Raw genomic sequence first — 27,949 nt, 5'->3', positions numbered from 1 at the left:
GCAGCAAAAGGCAATGCTCTGACTGTTGAACACTTCATAAAGAGCAATTTACATTACCTGTAGATTGATTTTGTTATGCGTCTGCCAGACAGGAGTGGTTAGTAGGAAGCTAAATCCTCCTATGGAAAACTAAGGAAGCATTGAGAAGGGTGGTGAAGTGTATCGATATTGTTCTGTAAAGTTACCCAATGGAGAACAAAAGAGCAAAAGCCTAAGTTCCAAATCTTGCGATTTTCAATAGAAGCAGCTTACTAGCAAAACAAACTTCTTATTTTTTCTAAGAATGATCCTTACTCAACAAAAGGATCCCATTAAATGTCTGTTTATAGAAGGTCTAAACTCACTCATATCGGAGCCTCTTCTTTTATTACTATAATTCAGCATATTCAAAGCCTTGCTGAGTAAGAAATACTGTATACCTACTGCCACTCAGGCATGGAAAACGATATGATTGACTGCCTCTTTAACTATTAAATTATATTTTGGTTATCATCTAATATTTGTCTAAAATTTGTCATTACAATTTAATGTGATAATTTTTATCTCCACTTACAATATTATTCAGTTTTCTTAGTTAAACTAAGAAACTAATAGTTGACTAACCTTTCCTGAATTTGAATCACACATAGAGACACAAGCTGATGCGACCTGCATATTTGTCAATCTTTATTCTTTACTATAGAAAAGTTGACCGATAATTAAGGAAGCAGAAATGCAAGTCTTCAGAAAACTGGCCAATTAAATAGGTATATAGTATTAAAAAGACTATTCTGTTAACCCAAATCCAAGTTCTGAGGAAGTTCTGTAAGTAGCTTGAAAGAACCAAGAGTTATTAGAATTATTTTTTGTGCCTGTAACACTCTTGAACATAAAGTTATGTGGGGAAATCTGTACCAAACTGACCTGTGCTGTGCCTTTCCATTACCTGGTTGCCATGAATATGTATGCACTTATTTCTTCAAGTGTTTTAGGGTTTCTCCAACATGGATTACGGTAAGTACAAAGTGTAATACTAAGAGAAACTAGAACTTGCACAACTGTTACTGAAGTTAGGTTCCTCATTGATCCCTGTTACTTAACTGCATCAAGGCTTAGCACTGAAATATTTCTAAAAGGGATACGCTGATGAGTTCTGCCTTTTGGAAAGCATAAAACCAGTAACTTTTTAATTTTTCTTTTTTTTTTTTAGTGAATGAGATCATAGGAAGAGATATGTCACAGATCTCAGTGTCACATGGAACAACAGTGGCCAGCCAGCCTGCACATACATGTCCTGGATCTCTGGAGACAAGAATATCTGATGGAATTGAGTAACAGATAAGCTCAAAACTAAACGTCCATGAAAACTTCACAGTTTCTCCAAATATTTTTTCGTCCTCTTCCTCTTTAGACTTCCTGTGCTTCCGACTCTGTGGCCTTTATGAACTGGAACAGTGGATCCTTGCAAAGCCCTTTTAGTGGGTTACATTTTTTGACGTAGAGACAGAGCATTTATAATTATAGTTCCTCAGATGCTGTAAAGAGACTTCTTAAAATGGACACACAGAATCTACACCAGATATTTTAGTTGTTTTAAAGTTACAAACAAGCTTTGCTTTTTGCATTTAAATAGAATACTTTTATATTGTAAGTGCTTCAGATGTGTGGAAATGTTAGTTTGCTCTTATAATATTCACAGTACTGAATGTGGAAAAAGATTTAATACACATCTTCAGTGTGCTGCTTTCCCTTAGAGATAGTATAGTTTGTAACTGATGATTTGTAACACCTTTTGGTCATTTTGGAAAGCCTTTAATGCTTCTATTGTTTTCGGGTTTGTTTTTTTTTTTAATATGATCTTCCAGTGGCAAGTCATACCTGTCATCTGAAGCCAATGCCATGGAAGCCATTGTGTATGCAAATACTGTAGTGTTTTCTTTCTTAGATTCATAGGAAGCAAAGCCAAATGTAGATCTGCACTTGTTTATAAACTGAAAATGTTACTTGATAGGCTGCAAAAAGACCATTCCATCATGAAAGTGTTGGGATAGAAATGACATTCCAAAATTTAACTTTTATAACTTTGTGGATAATCTTCCTGTTCTTTATTAGCACAGGCTCCTTCTTGAAATAGCTTTTTCTTAGAAAGTTACATTTGTAATCAAATTTCAGCAGTAGGATTTTAGATTAAAGAACAGCAACATCAAAGCCATGTTAGATACAGGAGAAATTTTAATATTTGCTGAGGATCTAAGTGTTCCTGTTATCCCTACAGAAGATGGTTCTGAAATCACTGATTCAGTGGCATTCAAGTTTTCCACGCAATAGATCATTCGATCACATCTGTATCTTTTATATGCTGTATGCCTGACCATGCCACTTGGAAGTACTAAGGAGATGACAATTACAGTTCCTTAAATTTAAGCTGTTTATAAACATCAGTTGACTGAAAAAGTAATTTACTGTGAATTAGTGATTAGGCAGTATAATTTGCCCATGCTTAATTGTATATATGTGAAACAGAAGCTACCAAAGAATTACACAAGATTCACAGCAGCAGTAAACTTTGTGCTGTGCTCAAAGGATGCATTTCCCTTACCCACATAATCTGATACACGTGAAACAAACTGTTTACGTAGTTATTAAAAATCTCAGGCCTCTATGATTAGAAACCTAGGAGAGGATCTGAAACTGCCTGCTTAAGCCACAAACACTTCCCTCCCCCCGAGAAGACACTGTCGTTTACAAAGCTTTCTGATATGGAACATACAGGGTACAACAATCACGCAAAATAAGATCAGAAATACACTGAACCTCAAAACATTTAAGATGTTGGTTTTAGTTCCCCATTTGGGTGAGCCATGATGCTCTAATGAAAATCAAGAGCGAATACACTCAAAAAATTTTAAATATAGAAAGTGCATTTGCATAGAAATTATTTCAGACAATTGTGGACGTGTTGGTGGTTTAACACATGTGGAGCACATGCCTCTTTCTATAGGAAATTACTGTAGACTCTTAAAATTACAGTACAATGGTCTTAAATGGATACCATTACTAAATTATAATACCTGTAAGAGTAAACACAGATACTACTGATGTTGCATTTTGGCAGACAGTCACTGGGAAAACTTTCCATTGAGCCTTTTGCAGGCAAAACATTACACCTAAAATTTAAGTGAGCACCCAAGCAATACCATTAAAGTAGCTATAATTGCATCTTTGTAAAAGCTGAATCACGAACTTTTAAAAAGACCATACATTAAGTGGGTGAAATTATAAGTCTTTATCATGTACTTCCTTTTAAGAGCGCAGCCTAAGGCTACTGTCATGATATTTCATAGTTAATCAAACAACTTAATGCAAGGCCACTAGGTGTGTGCTGGGAATCTTAAGCATCCTCTTTGTGAATGTATTGTTCAATGGTGCAAATCTTTAATTTTGCAGCAAACAACATGGCAGGGCTGTAAAGTGTGATATTGTAATTGTCCCTCAGCGATGGTGCTTTACTCTGTCCTCTACTCATTTACATTAAAGATCCTAGAACAGGATTCTCATGCTCAGAAATACATCTACTTACATTTTTAACACCTTAAAAAAAAAAAAAAAAAAAAAAAAGAAAGCAAAACACCATACAACACTGTAAACTACGTAATTGTCTTCAGACTGTTTGCTGGTGGCAAGGCATGTTCCAGTTTTCATTCATGTATTGGGTCTTTTGCATTAACCGTTGTTTGTAGGAGAATTCTAACTTAAAAGCTTTTCATACTGTATGGGATTTATGCTCCTTTATCCTACTGGTACAGACTCTCCTTGCAAGTTCTCCAAGTAGCTGGAATTCACGCTGTACCTAAAATACAGGAGCCCAAACAATCCGGAGTTGCTATGCACTAAATTTTCTGATGCCTTTAAATACCTTGATGCCTGTAGAAATAGAGATGCTTTCCTATTTAAAATTGAAATAAAAAAATATAGCTTTGGATACTAAAGCAGTTTTGTATTTGCCTTGTAAAAGCTTCAATACAAGGGTCTTAATTTTATTTTAGCTTGTGTGATAATGTAGGTAAAGACTGTTAATCTTGTATAATTTTAGTGATATAAAAGCACACAATCTCTATTGGACTATGCAAATTTAATTAAACAACAGAACCTGGCAACTGTTGATGTTTTGTTGGCATCCACTTCCTTGCCCTTAAGTCCATTCTTCTCCCCAAGTACTTTTACCGAACTTTTTAATAATTTAGATTATCCTGAAGGAAAGCCTTAATGATGTGGTAGCTTTTCTATAAGGAGGGTCAAAGATCAATGGTAAAAACAAAAAATTAAAGGGTAGCATATTAATCTGGTGCGGGGGCGGGGTGGGGAGCAGAGTGATTCCTGAAGTTACCATAAACTAGCAATCTGAATTTCTGTAAACTTCCATCTTATCAGGGAAACTGCCATCCTTTTTAAACCAAAGAATGAGAATAATGACAGTTTTGTTCTGATACAAACAAAGCTTTGAAACTCTATTTTTGATACTCCTAATGGATGTCATTCCTTGAGGTTCAGAAATCGTTCAAATTGAAGTTTTATATTTAAAAATGTGGGACAATAAAGATTAAGTTCTAGATGTTTACAGAGCCTTGTATTGTAATTTCATGTACATTTTGTATTTTAAACATTTTTGTAAGTTATGATTGCAGTGCTACTTGCAGAAATAAAGGGAAAAACTTGCATTTAGGCTCTTAAATCATAGTGTTCAAATAAATAAAAAGAATGCAAATGTGTTGTCATTTATTTAAAATGCAGACCCAAACGTAGAGTGGGAAGAAACTCCCTATTTGTGATGTACTGGTAAACAGCTGTGCTCAGTTGCGACATAGCAGATGAAGGACATTAAATATTCCCCCAGAAGAGTGCTGATTTTGAAGCAATATGGTAAGAGTTTGGGGCTCAGCTTAGATCCAGCAAGAGGGAGCCTATACATACGTAATGAATGAGCAGCAGTGCTGTCAGAGTATCAGTTTGCACAATAAGTAGAGATTTCCTGTTTGCAAGCATCATTGTTTCAATTAGACAGTCACAAGATTATTTTGAGAAATTATTCCAGAAAATATTATTCAGGGAGCACATAATAAGCAGTAAATTCCATTCCTGAAAGGATATTATCGTAGGTAAGATGCAGTTAAACTGCTTCAGAAATAGATGTCAAAACTCCTACAAAGTCTAAATTATTAGCCAAATCTTGGCTGATCAAGCAGTACTGAGGTGTTCCAAACTCAACGTTGAAGCAAAAACTCTGCCCTTTTCTGAGCAGTGCACACCTGCCCGCGAGACAAAAGGAGCGGTGATCACAGTGATCTCCCGCTCACATTGCACACGGAGACATGGGCCAGTTTGGGATTAGCCTCTTATTTAGAGCACATGTCCTGACCAATTACCTTCACCTATGTTTTTTATCTATAAATATAGCAGAAAAGGGTAGCTACAGTGCCAATAACAGAATGCAAGGTAATTATATCTGAGTTTTACTAAAAATAGCACTAGCAGTTTCAAAGCTGTTCCACATGTTTTCTGGTATGATTACCCAGTATATAATTAGCATATACCAACACCAGTAATAATCCACGGATTGACTGCATGGACTCTACTGTCAATTCATGTCTGCTTTCAGCTGCAAATAGGCTGAAGGCTGATTCACCGAGATTGATGGGATAGGAGAGATGATAGGATATGCAGTCACGCCAGGGCACTTAAAGCTGAGCATGGCTGACCCTGAGCACTCACACTGACACCCATACCTGTTGTATTGCAGAGAGGAGACTATTCCAGGCCTTGTGAAAACATCACTTCTACAGTGCAAAACACTGGTTTGTAATTTCAGGTAACGACATTATTTCTCTCTGGTTAAAGTCAGTTCCTTTAGAAGAGTTACCAGAAGTTTCTCTTTGTTTAGGACTCAAACCCAAAGGAAGTGCTGGCAGAAATCAAGGCCTTTTATTTCTCTTATTACAATTCTACAATTACAATATTCCACAGCATTACTTGCACCTTCTGCTTCCCTCTGCTTGTTTCCAGACTTCTATCCCTCTCCCTGCCATCTTTCTCAGCCTATCTCAAACTACCACTGTATGCTTTGAATCCAACGCCTACCCCACTGTAATGAATTAGGTGAGGACTGACATCTTTTCCAAATGGTCCCCCCGTGGTGGTTTAGCCTGGATCACCACACAGTCTCTCACTCACCCTCCCCCTACCCAGCGGGACAGGAGAGAAATTGGGAAGAAAGGAAAACTCATGGGTTGAGATAAAAACAGTTTACTGAAATACTAAAAACTACAAAAATAACAGAATAAGGATATTAATATATACAAAATATACAAAATAAACAAAGTACGATTTCTCACCACCCGATGTCCAAATGACCAACGCAGCCCATCCCGAGCAGCGATCACTGAAACGACCCTGAGCAGCAAGCAAAGTGGGGAGAGCAAGCTAGCAAGGTAGAGGGAACGATGCCAGCAAACAAGAGAGAAGAAAAGGATGACAAGGGTGCCCGAATGGGTGCCAGAATTGAATGGAATGCCCCCTCCCATGGGCAACCCCCACTTATATACTGAGCATGACGTTTATGGCATGGAATACTCTCTTTGGCCAGTCTGGATCAATTATTCTGCCTGTCTTTTGCCCAGCTTCCCGCACCTGCACGTTAACGAGACTTTAACAGGACTTGGAAAGCCAGACAGTGTCCTTGGTCTCATTAACAACAACTGGTATCATCAGGGTGTTTTTATCAACACTCTTCACACACGAAATCCAAAACACACCGGCTACTGAGAAGAAAATTAATTCCATCCCTGCTGAAACCGGAACAGTATCCACCCCTTATTCCATACCATTTATGTCATGCTTATCGATATACACACAGATGTTATTATCTCAATCTATGAGCTATCCCTTCAAAGTCTGTTGAGAACAGCCCCCATCCTTTTTTTTTTTTTCCTTCCCCCTTTGGTTTCAATTAATTTCCAAGAATAATATTCAGGAACTAGTCACTGCTGTAGTGATTAAAGTACATTAAACGCCATTGAGAGCATACTCAGTACAATATGTAAAAGAAAAAGGATTTCTAACATATTTAAAGTCATACATAATTCTTTATACAGACTTCTCTGGTAATGGAAATTAACACTGAACTTTATTCTGCGTACTAGACTGGATAACATTTATCACTCTTAACGCACAAAAAGCATTGTCATTTGCTGAGATTCTCTAAGAAACAAATTATTTTACAATAACCCTGCTGTTACCTTTGTTACCAGTAACATCTGCTACATGTAAAAGAAAATGAAAGGAAAAAAATGAACCAGACTTCAAGATAAAGAAGTAATAAAAATAGGATACTTGCTTTGCAAAGGCTTGTATGTACCACAAATTTTGTTTCAGAAAATATTGATCTGCTAGAGAAGTCAAGCTACACAAGTTCTCAAAGCTGTTTCTGCAAATTTAAAGTTAAGTTTTTGTTGGTTTATTATTAAAGTTTATTATCTTTCAATATTATCTGGAAACAAACAAAAAAAAACACACAAAAAAAAACCCCAAACTACCTTATCTCTTCCTTATTGTCATTGTTGTGACATCTGCTGGTAAGAGCCAGAAGAGTGTGTGCTCCCATTACAAGGGCTCTCCCTCCAAAAATTCATAAAAATACCTAGTGAAGTGTTGGTGCAATTGAGGGATATCACAGAGAAATGCATACAGTCACAGATGCAAGAAAACTTCAATAGCTGCTGCCTAAATAAGCCAAACAGAAGTCACATCATGCTGCCCGTGCATAGCTTGGCCTGTTACTGAGCTACGGTAACTCCTGTGCACATTTAATAATTTAGTCCTGGCTTCTTAATACACTGCAGAAAGAGTTAAACCTTCTATATGGAAACGCTTGGAACTCCTCTCAGAAACCCAATCACATGTATGTGGTGATAACGAAACACAAACATAGCGGAGAATAATAAAACTGGGTGGGCAAATAAGCAAAGAACAACAGCAACAAAATCTGAAGAGAGGTGCTGTTTGTGTTTTCAGCAAGGCTTTGGTTCAAGACCAACCAATCCAATCCTAGTTTTTGTGACATCTTGAAAACCCACATGTACATATTTCTCAAATCACTGATTTGATGCCCAAGGGCCTCAGTCCAAAGATAAAAGGGAACCAATTAAAGTATAAAAAGTTTAGTCTGGAAGAAATCAAAAAGATGCACAGAACGAAAAATTCCGGAAATCTGGACAGGCTGATTCTCTAGGTAAGAAGGTAGGGAGCATGGGCTAAAGGGCCTGAAAATGATACAGGCCAGACAGTCTGAAAATATTGAGCAGTTCTGATCTGCAAAGAGGTCCTTGCCCCTTGCATCAAGAAGTTCAATGTCAACAGATAGTTCATCTTGCAAATAACTGACAGTGAGTATTTGAACCTCAGATGCTGATTGTTGGGTGTTTGCTTTTGGTTTTTTTCCTCACCAGTCTTAATAATCAGACTCCATTTTTGTATCTAATATCAGTGCAGTTCCATCCTCCCATGCACCCATACTTTTTCCTATCCGCCTGGCCTCTAGTATATGAGAAAAACTACCGTCAGTCTGTTCTTTTCTGTAATTTTTAATCATGTCATAATTTTCAAATAAATGTGATGAAACAATGAGACATTCATTAAAATATTGCAGGGAATGCAGTGTTGGATAATCAACAGTACCACATGAAATAAGCTGGAGGGAAAAGGGAGCAACTACTTTTAGAAGTTCTTGTGTCCGTGGAATGAGAAATGACTGATGACTTGGAAAGGTCCTTTTTTTAATAAAAAGCAGAGAAGACACAGAAGCAGACTGATGAAAATCCTGACAGTTGGGAAGTGCAATGTTTCTAGAGAACAGATAGTTTTAAAAAACGAGCACATCTACAGCTTAACAACTGTAGCATCTAGTACCAAACACACAGGTTCATAAGCCAAACTTCCTAACATATTAGATCTTCTGCAAGTAGCAAGAGTAAAGCGAGCATAGCACTGGCTTTAACACTAACATCAGCTTTCAGGATTTAATCTGGTATTGAGCATTTTTTAGGACAAGGCATGAAAGGTCAGGGTTGCCTACAGCTTGGTTCAAAAGGTGCAACGGATTCTCTCTGCCAAGGTGGCAACAACATAGCCAAGAAACACATGCAACACAGAACAGCTGAGTATTCTCCCGGTTCTCATACATCAAAATCATAATTTTTTCCTCACTGCAATAAAAGGATCTGTTTGTAAATATTCCATGAACTCTCTGGTGTATCCACCAGCCAAATATTTCTTACAATGTGTTGGAAAAGGACACGGCAAACTTCTTGCCTTGTTTTCAAGTAGGAAATTCTGTGAGTATGATGTAAGAATAGATTTTTCCAGTCTTCTGTCACTTGAACAAGTGCCTTCAAAGCTACTGCACAGCCTGCTCCAAAGCACTGGCTTTCTGTGATTTAGTGAATTATGTTTTTGTTTTAAGGTCTGGCATTGTAAGAAATGCATCATAATAAAGGGGTAACCATTTACAAATCAGAAACAGTTTCAGTTTATAGCAGATACACAGATTTGCAGTTTATCAAGACATACACCATGTGCTTCTTATGCAGTGTCTCCGTGCATACTGTTGCTCATAAGACATTCATCCTCACAACTGCCTGTTACTTACAACAGCTCCTGTTCACATCTGTGCTGTGTCTCTTAAGTTCTTGCAGTAATTGTTTCTGTCTCTAGCTGCACTAATTGGCACACTTACTGTTATGCCAATACACGCATTTGTGCAACTCCATGTTCCCACTGCTTCCCTTACCAGGAATAAAAATTTGCTTCTAACATCTTCAACAGAAAGCAAACATGAGAGGTCAAGGATAACTTTATTCAAGTAGCAACAAATACCGCCCTGTGACATTTGCCTGGCTGTGGTCACAGTAGCTGGATGAGGAGTACAAGTCATCAAGCCAATAGGACAAATAAGGCAATACTGAAACTGAATTAAGTGCTACTATGGGACTATTTTTTATAAGGATATGAAAAAAAGAAGCTATGCCAAGAATGTCATCATTGCCATCTGACCTCACCACTGACAGAAGTTATAATGGAAAAGTTGCACAAACAATGAAGGAAACAAGCAATCTGACACCGGCCAAGTGCTGGGCTGAATGACATCGCGGTTTGGGGAGACGGAGACAGACATACATTTTGTGGCTGTCAGCAGAGTTTCACTGAGAGTCTAAAAAGCTGATTGTCTGAGCCTAAACCCTTTGGAACTAATCCAGCTGCTAAAATGACGCTGGAGAGCAATAAGGTTTCCTTAGCTAGAAAGAGGACTACAAAGCATACAAAAGAAAAAAGAAAAAGAAATTTTTTTTTTGTTTCTGAGCAGATCTCTCTCCAATCACAGTCTTCCACTACTACAAAAGGTTAACCCCAACTCCTACTTCATAGCAGAAAGCGGAAAAACCTCTCGCCAAGTTCTTACCAATATTCTTTAGACAGCAATTAAGCTGTATGAAACACCCTTTAGATAAGCAAGAGTTAAACATATTGCTGGCTAAGCAGGGCATGTTCAAGTGTTCACTGTTCAACTTCTCTGTGCCGTTCTTGCCCTCCCTCCTAGATCCCCCCTACAGGGACTGTATCTTCATTGCTTTATAACACTTGCATGTATATTACACTGTGCTCAGAACTTTTTCCAACAGCACATGAACTCTTAGCAGTTCAAACAACATCCAGGCTAGCTAAGTAAAATGGAATTCTACCAATTGAAAAAATAAATAAATAAATAAAAATTAAAAATTAGAAATCCTGTTTGGCTGGAAGGACACGGCCTAAATACACTACAATAGAGTGACATTAAATATTTAAACAGTGACTAAGTCTTTCATAAAGTAGCAAAAATTAAAAAGGTAAATTTTATCTTTCCACTTAGCTTGTAAAATAGTTTTTAAGCTACATTGTGTTTCTTTAATCCAGAACACACTCAGATAGCTCAAGCATCACTGACGGCCCCTTTGCAGACAGTAGAGATCTGCTGCAGATGGGCCCAAGCAAGCAGAATCAGAACTGGTTACCATGCAACATAAAAAATGCTCAGTGGTGACCTTAATTAAAGGAAATTCCACAACTGAGATATGTAGAGCTCGCTTGTTCAGAGTGTTATTTAATGCAGAGATCCCATCTTTATGCCTGCGGTTCCCAAGAAAAGTCAGAGGTATGAAAAAGTTCACAATTAGACACAACTTATCCTTTCACCGAGTTTCCAGGACACTTCTCTGGAGTCTCTTTTGCCTAGCAAAAGAGGTGTGAGTGCTTACAAAACACATACCTGAATCCAGCTCATACTTTGTGAGCTTCCCAAAGGCACAGACACCGGGCACAAAGAGAAGTTGACAGCACACCAGCTGTAGCTTTCTATTCACAACTGAGAGGGAGGTTTAGGATCACATGAAGTTCTTATTATTTCTCCCCATTTGTATATTTTGAGTCACTTTATTCTCTGTATGACTCCCACAAAATAAACATAAGCAAGCAGGAACAGGAGATGAAATCTCACATGCAGAAAGGTCACTGAGGATCACAGCTTTGGCCTGCCTGCACTGAACCAAATAAAGCCGATCAGGAGGTTCACAACTTCCACAGTGTCCCTCTGCACCAAGCTGAGTGAGGCCACTGCTAGTTCTAATTAACCATGGACTGGACTAACTTACACCTTTTTCTGACCATGAAGAGCTATAGAAAATAGCCATTCCCAGAAGACGCTAATGGAATGACAGCTAACAAAGACACAATGTCTCCAACTGACAGCAAGATCTGAATTTCTGGTACGGCTGCTAGTACGGCAGTCACATAGACTTGATCACAGGGTTGAGGAGGACAAAGCAGAAGAGTTCAGCAGAGACCTGCTTTTAAAATGAGAGAATGCTAGGAAGCCTTCAAAGAGGAAAGTTTGGAAATCTGCTATCCATGAGCAGTGGGTAGCGCCTGGTCTCTATCACGTAATAAGCCAGTAACAAGCTACACACAACTACAGCGTGCTGCTTCCCGCATACGGACCCACACAGAACAGCGCATCCGAGCAACAGCATTCTGCAGCCAGGGGCAGCATGCATCAAAAGGAGAGGAAAGAACTTAACACCTCATTCAGTCAAAACCTAAGCAGTTTAATAGAAGAACTGAGGCTTAATACGGTGGAAACATACGCAAGGAAAACAGCCTTTATTTGAACTAAGAGGGTGGTCCAACTACCTCCTACTTAAGAGAAGAACAGGATCTGGAAGAAGAGAGGCAGCAGGAGAGAATAAACTGGTACAAATCCTCTAGAAGACTTGAAAGGGAATAATGACTGTAAAAGCTAAAGATGCCCCACCAAGAAGGTGGAAGACACAAAGGCTAAACCCTTTTAGCTCTTATCAGAAGGGGAAAGAGCAAAGCTGTTTACTGCACAAAGAGAGCTTTCTCACAGAATATAAATTCAACTAGACTAAACATGGGGTTGTTTGTTTATTTATTTCTACTTCTATGTCTTTTATTAAATAACAACAACATCCCCACCACAAAACCAAAAAACAATAAACCTGCTTGCTCTGAGCATTATGATTAAACACAGTATTCACAAGCCGAATCACACTTCACTCATACTAGTTAATCCAGGTAACAGCAAGGCGTTCCTTATCCTAACCTGTGGTGAATCTACAAACTGAGACTTCGGGACACTTTGGCAAGTGGCGTGGCTACCCAGTACTTCTCCCACTCAGCTGAAAGGGCAACAGAGCGGGTTTCCAACTCAAAAGGCACGGCTTAGGCCAGAGCTGACAGCACATGTGCCAGAGAGGCAAAAATAACTTCTAGCAGCTGTTGGCTGTACTGGAGGCTCTCTGCTGGGCAACCAGTTACCGAGTACACACTTGAACCCCAAGGCTCGCAGCAGGAAGAACATCACAGCATTGAATAAGCTTTGGCAAAATGGACAAAGACGTTTTAGGATGTACTATTTTTTAGTACTGTATCATAGACAACAATTTTGCTTTTAACTCACTTTCCATTATGAGATATTTCAAATAAATGCAAAAAAAATCATGTTAGTCACCAAGGAGAAAGCCTCCACTCAGCTGGAATGCAGCAAGTGTTTAATATTAATCATAGAAACTCAAGAAATTAAGAAATATCATCGCTAGTTGAAATATAGATGAGTTTCAAGTAGGTATTACATCATTATCTGAGTTTGTGCAGGTCACTAAGGTAAATGTTTTCTTAAGCAATTACCATTTGAATTCCATCAAGTTATTGTCCGCTATGTCCCTCAGAGATAACATAAACTCTCCGTTAAGTACTGTGACCCCCCAGTTCCCAGAACTCAATATATGTTTTGGTTGACATTTCAGGTCACATATATAAAGCATTTTAGAGCCTTATCAATTATGACGTGCACCTTTTAGTCTTAGTATTTCTCAACATACTACGTATTGATCACGAGTTGCTCCATCACTGATCTTTCCCGTAACTCAAACTGTCAACCATTGACAGCTTTATCAATGTTTTCCCTCCCTACCCCTAGACAGGTTCACCACTTACTGTCAGTTCCAAACCAGAGGAAATTCAAGGTGCTAAGAGAAGGATAATTGCTACTTTCCCCCTCCATGCCACTTAGTGAATCTATATTAGATTCTACCTGAGAGGAGAAGAGAATGACCAGTGGTACAGATCCTCCCAGTTAGGAACCCTAATGCAAAAGCAAGGATTAGACAGGTTGAGATGATGCACTCACAGCAGGTTTCCAGCTCTCACTGTACCCAAAAAGCAAGCAAGCTGTGGAAGGAAGCAAACATGTGCAGAGAGGGGCAAGATAGTGCCACTCCAGTGCTTATTTTACCTGCAACATAGATCTGCAACGGCAGTAATGCCTCCTGTCAGCTCTTTGGTTAGAGAGGGTTATCTCACTCCATCCCGCTGCTATTATTTAATATTTACTGTCCTCCTTTTGAGCTCCAAAATCCTGCTGTTACTGAAAGATACTCAGGTTCACCTAATGCCTTATTTATGACCCAACATCAAATTCACTCAAGTAACAGATGGTGGTTGATGAACCCTAGAAATTTTTAACACATGCTTCTCTTCTCAGTCTCATTAATTTATAAGTAATCAATAATTTATATATAAACAGTTAATTCAACGTTCTTTTCTTGTTCCTACAACAGTAAAGAACCATCCAAGCCACACGAAACAACTGCCTCAAACACCGGCCATGCTGAACAACTGCTCAGAAAGTCTCCAGTCTCCTCCTGCCACAAAAGGCACTGCCTGAAAGACAGTATTACACAACTGGTTCTTTCCACAAAACAAATGCACAACTGAAGAAAAGGACACATGAAGGTGTATTTGTGAAAGGCAGCATTAAATCTTACAGAACAGATTCCTGGTATTTCAAAATTTACAACAGTGTATGTTTCAAAAAAAATTATATTAGGAAAAAACCCCTCTAGAGCTTTATTTGTCTAAAAGTAGTGCAGAATTTTGCATGGAGAAGTCTCCCTTTGTAAGAAAGAAGATACTTGGCAAAAGCGGCTGGATTCAGAGGCACAGCCAGGCAGGGCTGATGATTCAGTGAGGGCTTTCAGGAAGAGAAGCCATTCTGAAAGGAAAAAACCTGTCCTTCAGGAAAAGAGCTTCCTGCTGTAGTAGGGTGAAGAGGAAATCCTTGTCGATGTCGGGAACATTTAAATTATTTTCTCTAAAAGTCTGCATAATTAAGGCTGGCCTTGGTTGGCCTTCCAGCAACTACTGTAGCCGCTCCTCTGGCTTTGCACAGCTGGAGCAATGTTTACAACAGTTGAAGAGCTGAGCTCTTCTCAGAACATGGTGGGTGGGCTGGGAACAGTAGGCACAAAGTGTGCTCAGGCCGCACAGCAGCAAACTGTATACTCACCAACACGCGTCTCTCCGCTCTCAGCTCTGACTTAAAAGCCAGACTATGCACCTCAGTTCATAAGGCACCCCTCAATACTTCCTATAAATATCTCCCCATCAGCATGTCCTCCCAGAAACGTCCATTAAATTACTCTTACAGCAGTGCAGAAAGGATTATTTATAAAGCTCCACATTAGCAATCTTTTAGGGAACGCTGCAGTAAGATAAATGCAAAGGTACTTTTTGAAAGGGAGGAATGCTTTCCCATCATGAAGCGTCAGCAAGAGAACATTATCTTCAATACTTTAATACATTTGAGTCAAAAGGCTATATGTGTGGTTTGACTATCAGTCTGAAATGGACTGCATTTACTGTACACACCTAGAAAAATTTAAAAAAAAAAAAAAGTTTTTTCTTTGGGCTTTTAAATGGAAGTCTGAACAATTCGGGGGAAAGAAAGGGATTTAAAAATAAAAAAAATAAATCAATCAATCACAAGTTACCAATCTTACTGTGTTGAGATACTATGTGAAAATAGAGCATGTAAACAAAGATAATTTTAAACCAAACGTTAATGCTTCAAATATACCCAAAACTAGATGAGCTCCTTTCACAAATGAAGTTTAGATTTAGGGAATAATCAGAGGAAACCTAGGCAGCGGTGCCTATTGCTTGGGCAGATTGCTGGTCTAGACTGCTTGTGCAATCCATTCAGAGAAAGGTTCAAGATAATCGCGCAACAGATAACTCTGTATAAAACGCTGGCTATGCGGAGGTTATGACGTGTCCACCATACAGAAGTGGGGTATATTCTGAAGAGGTAATATACAAAGAACAGCTCAGAGAAATGCAAGACCCTTAGATCTGAAATACAGCCTAGGCTGTGCCACAAAGGTGTTCTGGAAACACAATTTGAGGAGCTACTCATGAGCAAAGGGCAGAACAAATGCTTTCCTTTTGCACAGATTTTTTAATATCCTAGGTGTAAACTGCCCCTTCCATTCTCATATTAAAAAAAAAAAACAAACAAACCTACCACACTTTACCCCTTTTAGCACTGCAAAGCCACCAGTGACAGAGAGTATTTTGGATTATTTTCCATATTATTCATGGCCATCTATTTGCAAAGATGCAAACAGAAGAGCGAGGTTGAGTTTCAGATCTTAGATTTTATTTGTCATTCATGAAAAATATCTTGTTGTAAATCTATCAAATTTGGAGTGATTGAAGGGCAGCAAGCATGAGACTTTATATAATTTCTAAAGGACATCAGCAGAACCCATTTAAGAGAAACAAGGGAATAATTGGTATTCAGTCTAACATTATGTCTTCCCGTGAGGCAGACTGTCACACCAGTTACCGTTCTGCACAGCATGGCTGCTCACTCACAATGCTATCTAAACAGCATGGATCTGCAAAGCACTGTATTACCTGCATCACAAAAGGTACTGAAAAACTGATCTACTGGGTATCAGTGTTCCACTCGCTATTTGGGGGACTAAGGGTAAAGTGTTTTTAATAGGAAAATTTAAAAACACCCTATGGTTGATGTGGGTAAAAAATAAAAATGAATTATAAACCACAGAGTCTTATTTTTCCTGGGTACACTGAACAATAGAGAAAAGCATTCAAGTGGGGGCAGGGAGGGCAGTGGTTTTGAGCATTCAGGCAAAAAATGCAAGTCCTCTTACACAACAAGTTTATAGAATTCTATCTTTAGTGGGACAGTCTGTTAAACAGTAACCATAGTTTTCCTGTATACTTCACAAATTTGATATCTATAGCTAATATGAAACTGAATATTTCTGAAATTGGTAACAAGATACATAGGAATGAGAACAATTTCTGAAGAGACGTGCTGTGCTTGCTAACTAGAATTCAAAAGTTACTCATTAATTCAGTAATAGCTTTTCTGAGGAATTTCTGACTCAAATGCCAGCGTTACAAATTCAAGGGTTCCAAGAGCCAAGGGTGTCCACTTCATTATCAGTTCCATAATTATACCTCAAAGTTATATGCTTTTTACAGTGACATCAATACAAATATCATATGTTCCCTCTTGCTCAATAAGCCTTGTTCTTTAGGGATAACAACTGAGGTGCTCGCATAAGAAAAGCTGTTCCTTGGCTCTTCTTCCTGATTTCAAATCCAATTTCTTATTCTATATCTACAGGCCACACCTTCTTTTATGTTCAATGACAGACATGCAACAAACAAACTGCAATTGTATCTAATAACCTTTCCAGGAATTTGGTTTATCTTAATTGTCTCCAAAAAAAAAAAAAAAAAAAAACTAGAGTCCATAATTTTATAATCAGTTGTGACCGCAGCTCATGAGACTAGTAAGATGAGCAGAACGACCTCTGCGCTGTTAACTGCATCCCTACTTGTCCAGCTTTTTGACCTAATTACAGTCAGTGCTGCTGAGGCTGCATTGCTGGCAGTTCCAGAGCTCCTCAGCTCAAAGCTGGTTTAGTTAAATCTACAAAGTGCTTTGACTGATTTTTCTCCTCAGCTTCACTGTTCCATTTCTGGCTTATCCAGAACTACCTCAAGAACTGTCTGCCAGCAGCAAGGTCCTCTGCCTCCAGCTCATCCCATCCTAGCCACAGCATCAGCTAATACTGCAGACTGCCAACCTGCTTTTCCTGTTGAACACAGGTCAGAAACCATACCATCTTCTAAATCCTCAGAAGAGTGAAGTTACTCTCTATGCCACTAGCCGAAATAGTCTAGTCATTACAAACCCTCTGAAAGCCATGATATCCAAAATTTGAAGACTTGAAAGTTCAGAATCCTTTATTTTCTAGGGGCTTACTTCTTAAAGTAAGATCAGATTACCCCAAAAAAAAACACTGGCGTGCTGTCACAGTTCAACCTGAGCGGGTAACTAAACACCACACAGCCACTCACGCACTCTTCCCCAACGGGATGGGGGTGAGAATCAGAAGGGCAAAAGTGAGAAAACTCATGGGCTGAGATAAATAGAGTTGAATAGGCAAAGCAAAAGCCGCACACATAAACAAAGCAAAACAAGGAATTCATTCGCTATTTCCCATTGACAGGCAGGTATTCAGCCATTTCCAGGAAAGGGGGGCTCTCCATCACACGTAACAGTTACTTGGGAAGACAAATGCCGTAACTCTGAACGTCTCCCTCTTTCTTCTTCTTCCTCCAGCTTTACATGCTGAGCATGGTGTCACAGGGTATGGGATATCCCTTTGGTCAGTTGGGGTCAGCTGTCCTGGCTGTGTCCCCTCCCAGCTTCTTGTACACCCCAGCCTACTCACTGGTGGGGTGGGGTGAGAAGCAGAAAAGGCCTTCACTCTGTGTAAGCACTGCTCAGCAGTAACTAAAACATCCTTGTGTTACCAACACTGTTTCCAGCACATATCCCAAACACAGCCCCATACTAGCTGCTATGAAGAAAATTAACTCTATTCCAGCCAAAACCAGCACACACACTTCTTTCTCTCAGTCACCAGTATCTTTTAGCTGAACAAAAAGATCAAATTTAGAGACAAGCAGGAGTCACATTTCATTGAAAACACGGAAGCTGTGATCCTTATAATAAGCCTGTTCCTCCTCAAAAGCAGAGAAATGCTCTATTAGACACAGGAGCACTAACAGGTATAATTCTAACTTTTCACTGCTTGTTTAGGATATATCTACTTATGTCCTGCAGATCATAATCTAACCTGTGCTCCAGATCCCATCAGGAATATGGTGTGCTTGACTTCTGATAAGTCATTTCAGAAGGATTTAAGAGGTAAATATCACACACAAAACGTACAGCATTGTAAGTGACCTTACAACTTACATTGATCAGGCATAGACTACTTCCATGTCAGTAAAAATTAAGCATAAAAGGTAGTCCTGACCTTTCCAAAGACATTTTAAATCCATGCTATTACTACAATTAATATTCAATGTAGTATGTGTGGATTTTCACAGTAAAATTCACAACTACACAAGGACTGCATTGCATCAAACAAAAGAAAGACACACCTAACACAATGAGAGCGAGACCCACATTTTCAGAGCATGTTTAAATAAGAATTCATTGGATTAAGTTGTAGCAAAAAATGTTACACTGAACAGGAGACTCAAAGCGTCCTTTCCTCACTTAACCTCCCTGTGGCCTGACTAGAGATGAGTACACACCTATTCCTGGCCTGTCTTTCCGCTGTTCAGTTACAGCACACCTTTACTTTTCTCCCACAGTAGATCTTTGTGTATCCATGATGAAGGCAGTCCACACGTGGACCTAGAAGGACAGATCCCTAACAGTAAAATACTACAGCAAACATCAGGAAAAGATCTTATTCTTCCTGACAAGCCCACAAGTGCTAGCTTTCAATGCAGCAAAAGAAAGCTAAATCCTACTGCTATTCCATTGCACGTATCAGAGAGATTTTTCCAGCAAACCAATCAACAGTTTTTCAGAGCTTCTGGAAGAAAACTCCTGTAAGTTTCCCCATCCCCAAAATACCATCACACACTTTGCTCTTCCTCTCCTCAATTATTCTGGTGTGGTTTCCTTCCACCTCTAGTTCATTCTTGTGAATGATAGTAAAAAGAAAGTTTTCTTCATTTTGCTCTTTCATACTTTCAAATATCATTCTTTTAAAAGCACCCAGAGTAAAAATTTTGAAGATTTCTGCACATAAACACATATTTTTACAGCTACATTTGCACGAATTTCAAGCATTCTAAGTTATTTTAAAAGAGAATATACATATACAAGTGACTCATAACAGTAGCACATCAGCTTTTCCCCCTACCTCCAGCAAGCAGAAAATTAAGTGCTGGTAACAAGTAATGATTAAAAAATGAAAAAAAAAAAAAACCCTAGCAACAAGAATAAAAACTGTTCAAAGTTACAGTGCTGTAACAGCCAAGCCAGAAGGTAGGGACCAGTACAAGAAGTTGATATAAACCAGAACAATTGCACATTCATCAGATCTATTGTAAAAGCTGGTCTCCCAAAATAAAAGCCACGCAACATGTTGTTGTTCACATTTTTACTTATTGCTCAACAAGGGAAGAATGTCCTTGAAGTTCTACAAGCAGTAAAAGGCATTGAACATTCCCAGGCTTTTGACACCAGGTGGGCTGCATTTCTCATAAGTCTAAACTTTTTATTTTATTGGTATTGGCTCAACCTTACTAACTTTTCTCTAAACTCTCCCTTGTTTCTAACCATTCCTTCATACTTTCTGCTACCTCAACATTCTCAGTGCAGAGTAAGAAGCCTGAGCAAAATAAACACTCATTACACTTACAGGAAGAAGGAAAAGAAAAAAAAATAAAAGGAAAAAACCCCAGCATTTTAAAATTATAATTTCTAATGTCAAAAATTAGCAGTTTATATGCTTTCACTTAAAAACATACCTTGCAAATTTGCTTATTGGATTTTTTAATGAAACACAACTTTCTTTTATAAACCACTCACTTCAAGAGCTAATGATTTTTTCCTTATAGTTCTATTTCTATATTCAGATTTTAAACGAGTTAAAAATACCTCACTTATTCTTGAACTGTGTGGGAAACATCACGACACTCAATACAGGGAATGCTTCAAAAAGCAACAAAAATCTGCAAAGACAACTCACGTGTTTGAAGGCTAAGGGCTGTGGGAGAGAGTGTTTGTTTGTGTAACTTTTAAAATAGCGGAACTACTGATATACAACCCCCCTTCCCCCTCCCAGTCATTCCTAATTTCACAGAATTCTCTTGAACAGACGAAGCAGTCCCAAAATGTGGGAAGTGCTACAGCAACACAAGAAGATCTAACACTAAACATTAAAAAACCCTTTCTATTTTTACAATACCTCTTTCTACACTACGTACACATGTCTGAGTGATTAACATGCATGAGATCCTCCATGGAGAGAATTTCTGAAGACTCTCAGTCTTCATGGTGCTCAACACAACCAAAGAAAATGACCTGAGAGATGGGGGAAAGGCTGAAAGTGAAAACAAGTCTACATCATCAATTTAAGGCTTTTTCTGTATGAGGGGAAATGAATACATACAGAGTGATTCAGAACATCAGACGCGTGCCTTAAATGGATGGGCAAAGTAAATGTCAAGTCTGGTTCTCCTTACACGAGCTCCAGCTCCCCCCTGAGCCATATGCACAGCCTCCTCTGCAAAGGCAGAGTCAGGAGGAGGGCGAGTACCAGCATCCCTGTGTATCTGGCCACCGTGCCAGGACATCCAGCAGCTGTGGATCTGGAGCAGGCTGGAAGCAGGATCCAAAACAATGAGAACAGCAAACTTGCTCTCTGCCAGCAGAAGTTTACAACTCCTAGCAATGAGGAGCAGAACAAGCAGCTTGAGAAAGTCACCAGCTCTCAAACAGAAACCCCGCCAATATTGAGGCCACTACACCGCACAAGGAAACCAAGACCCACAAGGCCAAGAGCAAGTAAGCAAACCAGCAAAGCACAAACACCACGCTCAGATCTACCAGCTGGGAGCAGAGAGCCATCACCATCACATGCCTGTCCAACGTAGGCTGCAATCATGGGTTTTGCTAGCAAATTTCATCAGTCATGAACCCTTAATGTTATACTGTTGGTATGATTTTTTTTTTCTTTCTTAAAACCAGAAGACTAAAGAGTCATTTCTTGGTCCCTTAGTTTCTTATGTTCTAAGACAGTTTGTTCACATTTGGGTCACACTTAAAGCACTCCTGTTGTCCAACCATTTCCACTGGATTTCTCTTAGATATTGTAATCATTTGGTTTTCTAGAGCAATTTTTAAAAGTTTATTTTTCCAACTAAATAAGAGTCACATACTACTGCAATTTTCACAATTTGAGATAAATTTGTACATTTGTATTTTGATAGATTGCTTTGAAATACACAAATTCTTGTCAAATTCTGAAATATCAATGAATAAAATTGTGAAATATCAATGAACGCACCGCTCCTCACGGAAAACATTTAAAATAAAAAAACAAGAACAAAATAAAAATTAAATCAACTGGTTTATGGGAAACATAATGACCTCCGATTTTAAAACTAATGGACACCACATTATTTACTGACATTTGCATGCAGAAACTTCTACTGCAGTTGCTAACAGGGAAAGTCACAGGCCCCTAAACGTGTATTTCAAGCGCACTCCTTGCAAACCTTGATCGAAAGGGGACATCTACTGGTAGCAAAGATTAGTGCAGGCAGTAAACACCAAACCAAACAGTTTAACAAAATTACAATACCAAACTAAAAATTCACTGATGCTCCTGACAAATCTAAAAACTCCTACTCCTGCCACTAAACAAAAATTACTAAAAAAAAAACCCAAACCCACAGCAGAAAATATTATCTCAAAGACATAGCTAACATTAAACAGTCATAATTAAAACACTACTTTAGTAATGTTTACAGAATGGAAGGCATTTTATTTAAACTCTTTTTTACTATCAGCAGTCACACAGAAAACAACATCAACTAGCTAGATATTTTTTTTTTAAATCAAGTAGATCAAGTAAAATGAAAAAGGAATATAATAACACAGCAATATAAGAAACCACAATTAGCAAGCCTAAACTAACATGCCACCATATTGAATATTTACATTGTCCAACTGCATACACAGCTAAATAATATAGCGGCACTCACGTGATTATATGAAAAGAAAAAAGAAAAAAAAAATTTTAAAAAGCCTCTTGTTTATTTTGGGTTTGCTTTTTAAAAATCCATATAACAAGTAGATCTAAAAAAGGCAAAGTTTTAAATTTACTACTGCCAAACCTTGGCACATATCAGGAGAGTTTCTGTGTTAGAATACTTCAGGCTCTCTTCAGATGCAATCAGCTTTTAGAAGATACTGTAAGCGGTAGACTCAAAATTCACTAGCATGGACTTTGTCAAATACCAATCTATACAAAACAGGATGCAACTGGTTAAACAGCAAGTCTTGCGATTCATTTTAACTGACAGAAACAAAACAAATACTATTTCAAAAATGAAGGTTTTGAAAAGCTTTTTTTTCTTTAAAAATCTGGCGTTAGTTAGTTTCACTAACAAAAGTTTGTTGAAAAAAAAACTTGGTTCACATAAACAAAAACATATAAACAAAACTTACAAGCCTGTCTAGTGTGAGTGTGCTCTACAGGTGAAGAAATTCCAACACAAAACACCTGATCTGGAAACGCAGCTGCAACTATTAAAACAGAGAGTGGCCATTTCAAACTCTTCAGTCTCACCTCATACCAAAAAAAAAAAAAAAAAAAAAAAAAAAAAGTAGTAAGAATAAGCTATCTTCTCTCTAAACTGGGGAGGAACACACCATGGGATGACCAGGATACAAATAATTTCTAGGTAAAACTATCAGTATCAAGAGAGGTGGAGTAGAAATACATGAGTAAAGGTATCACCTCCAAACTAGCACTATCAGAAGTTCAAAACTAAGAGACAAAATACAAACAATGCTAACCTTGCTCTTCAATTGCAGAATACGGCAATACAAGCACAGTTAAGGCATTTTGCTGATTGTGAGCACAGAATGAGTTTCTTTTTGAGAAACAAGATTTGTGGCTGATGACAAAGTGTGAGGACCCTTTCTTTAACAAGAGTAACAATCACATCACAGTTCTTTCCCAAACTTCACTTCTTCTTTGGTGAAACAGTTAAAGCTTAACACTTTCTGTATTTTTTTTTTCTTATTCCATTAAGCTACACACACGTAAAGACAGTAATCCCTTTGATAAGTCTTCCGCAACACAGCATGGTCTAAAAATTCAATCACAAGGAATAACTGCATACATCAAAGAGAAGAAAAAAATATTTAGGCCTTACCCCAAGTTCCCAGCCTTCTCCAGTGACGTAAGCCATCATTCAGAAATGCCTGATGCAAGCATTTATGTTCCATTTGTAAAGGAGAACTCTTGGATTTGAAAGCCAGCTCATCAGCTATAAAGCCTCTACTGCCAAATTGCAGGTAAGCAGGTCCAAACTGAGAAGACAAAGACCTTTTTCATACACTCCTGACATTACTTCTGGGGCATGCTGCTTGTACAAGTGCAGCTGTAAAGGTAAGCACAGATTAACTTCCAGACGTTACCTGCCACACCTGAGCACTCTAACATGAAACATATCTGCCTCAACACAAGCCCTCCTCCTGGCCTGGGAGCACGCTCCCCCCTCTCACAGCTGAGGCACACAAACCCCGGGGGCAGGCCGCTCACCTCCACCAGGCCAGGAAGGGAGGGCTAAATTACCTGGGATTTATTCCTTAGCCTCTTGCAAGAAAACTTAAAAAGCCAATTACAAACACAGTCTGGTTGTGTGGAGCGGGGAAAACCAGTTTGCAGTCGGATGTCAGGACCTGGGGCGCGGGGGAGGGAGGCCGGCGTAGCCCCTAACATGGCGGCCAGGGGGCTCCTTCCCGCCACAGCCACCTGCGGAGCCTCCACGGGCTCCTCTACCCCCCTCCACCCCCGGAGCCGACCCCCCCAAGGAAACCCCTTTAGCACGGGCTGGTCTCATTTTTGCCGCTGAAACAAGCAAAACGCCCGGCGGCAGGTGAAGGCCTCCTTCGCCTTTAATCCCGCCTTGCCGTTGGGTGCCTCAGCCGCCGGGACGGGACGGGCCGGTCACGGCGGGCTGGGCCCGGCCCGCCTGAGGGGAGCAATGGCCGCGGGGGCGGGCCCGGGCAGCGCCCGGCGCCGGCTTTTTCTTAGTGTTGTTGGTTTGGTTTGGTTTGGTTTTCTTTAAGAAACTGGAGCAATACGCATTTAAGTGAGCGATCCCAGTGTCTACTCTTTTACTTTTTTTTTTTTTAATTTCATGTTTCTTTTAGGCAAGACCACAGAGTTTTCAATACAAGCAGGGAAGTGCAGAGTAAAAGTGTCCCCAGGGCTGGCCTGGGGGCTCCGGTCTAACCAAACTGCCATCACTGCCCCTGCAGTCGGTTTGCACAAGTACATAGGTACTGTACTGCTCAGGACAGAGCAATTTTAGAAGGGAGAAGCATTCTCCTCCGAGGCACATGAGAATGTTAATTATAACGGTGCAGTCCTCTCTAGTATTACTTTAGAAGTAAGATTTTTGGTCAACTTCACCGAGACGAATCTTGGAAACAGATGAAACAGTCACACTTTAAAATAATGAAAAAGCTTTCTCTCCAGTCCTAGCTGATTGCGATAGAAGTAAAATGGGAGGTTTTAAGGATGAAATGGCATCTAGCACAGAATACATCTGACTACAGAGAAACAAACATTTTTTTCTCCCCCTCTCCCATTTTTACTACAGAAAGGTTGTCTGGTTCCATTGTGACATAAACATACCATTTTGCGTAGCACAGAAAAGGGAGTGACTCATTAGGCCATTCAAATCCAAACATGAACACAATTTCAAATTCAATACTCTGGTACCAGGACAGAACTAAGCATGTAAACATTTACATGACAGTGCCTGAAAAATTGAAATACAAGAAATACAACTGCCTACAAGAGAAATATGTATTCATGCATATTTCTGGCTTACCAGCACATGCAAAAAGGGAAGGGAAAGAAAAAAGAAAAAAAGAAAAAAAAAATCACACCACTCATGCAAGGTACATAAGCTTACTTAAATCTAGGTAACAAAAACGAGTAAAAGGTTATTTATCAGAGAATGACGCTCCATGAAAATACAGTAAAACAAAGCATAAGTTACTTTCAAAAGCCAATACACATGGTAAGCATCTCTTTTATTTGTTGTGATATAAAGAAGCATACATCATTCAGTTCTTTTAAGTACAACTCAAATTGTACACTAACAAAAAAGATCAATTCAGAGATCCATGAACATGTCACAACAGGATTCATTACATTTTGCTCTGCTGGTATTGCACTTGGAATGGTTTTGAAGTAAGGCACAGTAAAAACAAAGTCATTTAGTGCTTCTACAGCAGATGTCTTTTTTTAAACACATGCTACATGACGTAAAAGTACTTCTTCTAGCTTATGTATATACACAAACACGGAAAAAGAAAAAAGCATGCACTAGAGGATTTAATTTCAACATATTTTGTTTCATAATATACAAATAAAGTAGTTTAAAGATGTAAACAAATTGCATGCACATAAACTAGAGCAAAATCTTTAATACAGTATCTGAAAGCTATTATGCTTAAATAAAAAAAATATATATAACTTAGTACTCAGGTTTATGTGCCATTTTTGTCCTGTAGAGATTAAAAGTTTGGGGCTGGGGACAGGGAGTCATCGGTGGTCAGGGAGGATTTTCCCGATTTTGCTATTGTTTTTATTTTTTTGCTTTACACATTGGCAGTAGTACATTGGTAAGAAAGACAAATATGGCTTTGGCAAAACAATGTATAATGAACACATGAGAAAGCACATTTGGGGTCCAGCATCCTGGTATTTTCCAGTCAAGAATAAAACAAAACAAATCAATATGATCTACACTTTGAACAGGGAAGCTATGCATTCCAAAAGACCTTCCTGAAGACATTTAAACTCTACAAAAACCAGACACTTTGTCAAGTGTAAACTCTTAAAAACTAAATACAGAAGAATCTGAATGACTCAAGCTTCGCTTTCGACTTCAAATGCTGAACAGGTTTCTCCCATGGCTGCAATAGCTGAAGTGCTATTAGATTGTCTTCAGAATTAACTAGATGCCAGGAGCAGGTTTGCTTAAACAAGTACATTAGGAATTAAGTAAATCAACTGCACAATTTTTGGTTTCACTTTATCTTTGGCATAGGATACGCCATTTTTCAAATTAAATACAGGACACGTACCACTCTACATTCCAACATATTATGCTGAAAAGGCACATTTGCTGCTGCCTGGGTGGCAAGGGAAGACTTATTTTTTTTGCAAAAGGCACGGTGTTTAGTGCGACATTCTTTCCCCAGCCCCCAAAGAGTGTTTAGTTAGACCAGGTACAGTTCTACATAGCGGCTTCCCAGGAGCTGTCCGTTTTTCTCAGCCACTGCTTTCTTAGCTAGGTCCAGGCTTGGAAAAGTCACCAATGCCTCTCCACTGGGCTGGCCACTAAAGTTGTAAAGCACGAGGATGGAATCTGCATGGAGCTGCAATAGTACAAGAAGACAAAAGAAAAAAAAAAAAACTATTAAGACCAGAGACCACACCTGGAAATATCATTTTTAATGCTGTTCATCTGGTTTGCTCCACTCCTGTGTCTGTGGTGAAGAGATTCTGGATGCGAGAACAGAAGGGAGAGAAGGGACCAAAGATTAAAAGCTTGGCTTGGAGAACAGCAGCAGCTCCTCTTATTCTGCTGTTGTGCTGAACAGAATGATGTAGACATAATTCCATGCAAAGATTTTGCTAGAGAACTAATTCAGATTAAAGGTTGACAAGAAAAGAAAGAAAGACTTAGATGTTAATAAAGGGTAAACAGAGCAAGAAAGTGCAGGCATTCAGTGAATAATGCTTGTACTACGTGGACTATTGTCCAAGTGACAAAGCTATAAGGCACATGAATACACATAGTTGAATACACAAAGTTTAAAAAAAAAAATTAAAAATACTAGAGCTGTATGAAACTTCTGTGCTGGGAGGATGAGCTGAACTTAACACAGGTATACAGTGCAAAAAAGATTGTTCAGTAAAACAAAATAAAATTTGGTGCATTCCAACTGAATTAAAGAAAGCTTTATTGTAATTTTAACAATGCAAAGAAAAAAGCAGGATAGCAAATGAGATTATTTAGTCATTGGAGCTGATTTACTTTGGAGTGCATCTGCTCTCATGAATTCTTAGAAGGCAGTTTCAAAATGCTGAGTTTAAAGCAGACATCTGTCTGCCCTATGGTACCCCAGCCATTTCTCACAACATGCTAGAAGTCCTTCCAAGATAAGTTTGGAAGCCCTGTTTGTTGGATAGAAAAGGATCTCAGTGAAGTTTCAAAACCAAAGGCTGAAGAATCAAAAGCTCAGCATACAAGAGAAATGTTTGTTAGAGAAATCAATGCCAGACAAAATGTATGGTCTATGCCAGAAAACCAACCAGTTTTATGAGTATTAACCCAATTCAAGTTAAGT

General features: G+C 38.9%; 3 protein-coding genes across 6 annotated transcripts in view; 2 read left to right on the top strand and 1 right to left on the bottom strand.

The window, feature by feature from the left end:
- NFATC3 (nuclear factor of activated T cells 3) overlaps positions 1 to 3,607 on the top strand; it is a 75,364-nt gene extending 71,757 nt beyond the window's left edge. For both annotated transcript variants that reach the window (XM_086757906.1, XM_086757905.1), the window contains one exon: positions 1,190 to 3,607. In XM_086757906.1, the coding sequence (XP_086614032.1) occupies positions 1,190 to 1,314 (125 nt within the window). In that variant the 3' untranslated portion in view covers positions 1,315 to 3,607. The remainder of the gene's footprint in view (positions 1 to 1,189) is intronic.
- The window catches only part of SLC6A2 (solute carrier family 6 member 2), a 416,570-nt gene that overhangs the window by 369,824 nt on the left and 18,797 nt on the right, over positions 1 to 27,949 (top strand). The window lies entirely within an intron of this gene.
- ESRP2 (epithelial splicing regulatory protein 2) overlaps positions 25,603 to 27,949 on the bottom strand; it is a 46,400-nt gene continuing 44,053 nt past the window's right edge. For 2 of the 3 annotated variants that reach the window (XM_086757863.1, XM_086757862.1), the window contains exon 17: positions 26,813 to 26,974. Coding sequence is in view for 1 of the 3 variants with exons in the window: in XM_086757867.1 (XP_086613993.1) it covers positions 26,816 to 26,974 (159 nt within the window). In the remaining 2 variants the exon portion in view is untranslated. Of the gene's footprint in view, positions 26,975 to 27,949 lie in introns of all 3 variants that reach the window. The other variant, XM_086757867.1, reaches the window with a different exon arrangement.

This window comes from Chlamydotis macqueenii, chromosome 13, assembly GCF_036417535.1.
Source record: "Chlamydotis macqueenii isolate bChlMac1 chromosome 13, bChlMac1.mat, whole genome shotgun sequence".
Classification (NCBI taxonomy): domain Eukaryota; kingdom Metazoa; phylum Chordata; class Aves; order Otidiformes; family Otididae; genus Chlamydotis; species Chlamydotis macqueenii.
Note: the sequence above shows the minus strand (reverse complement) of the source record. Positions and strands in the feature narration are given on the sequence as shown.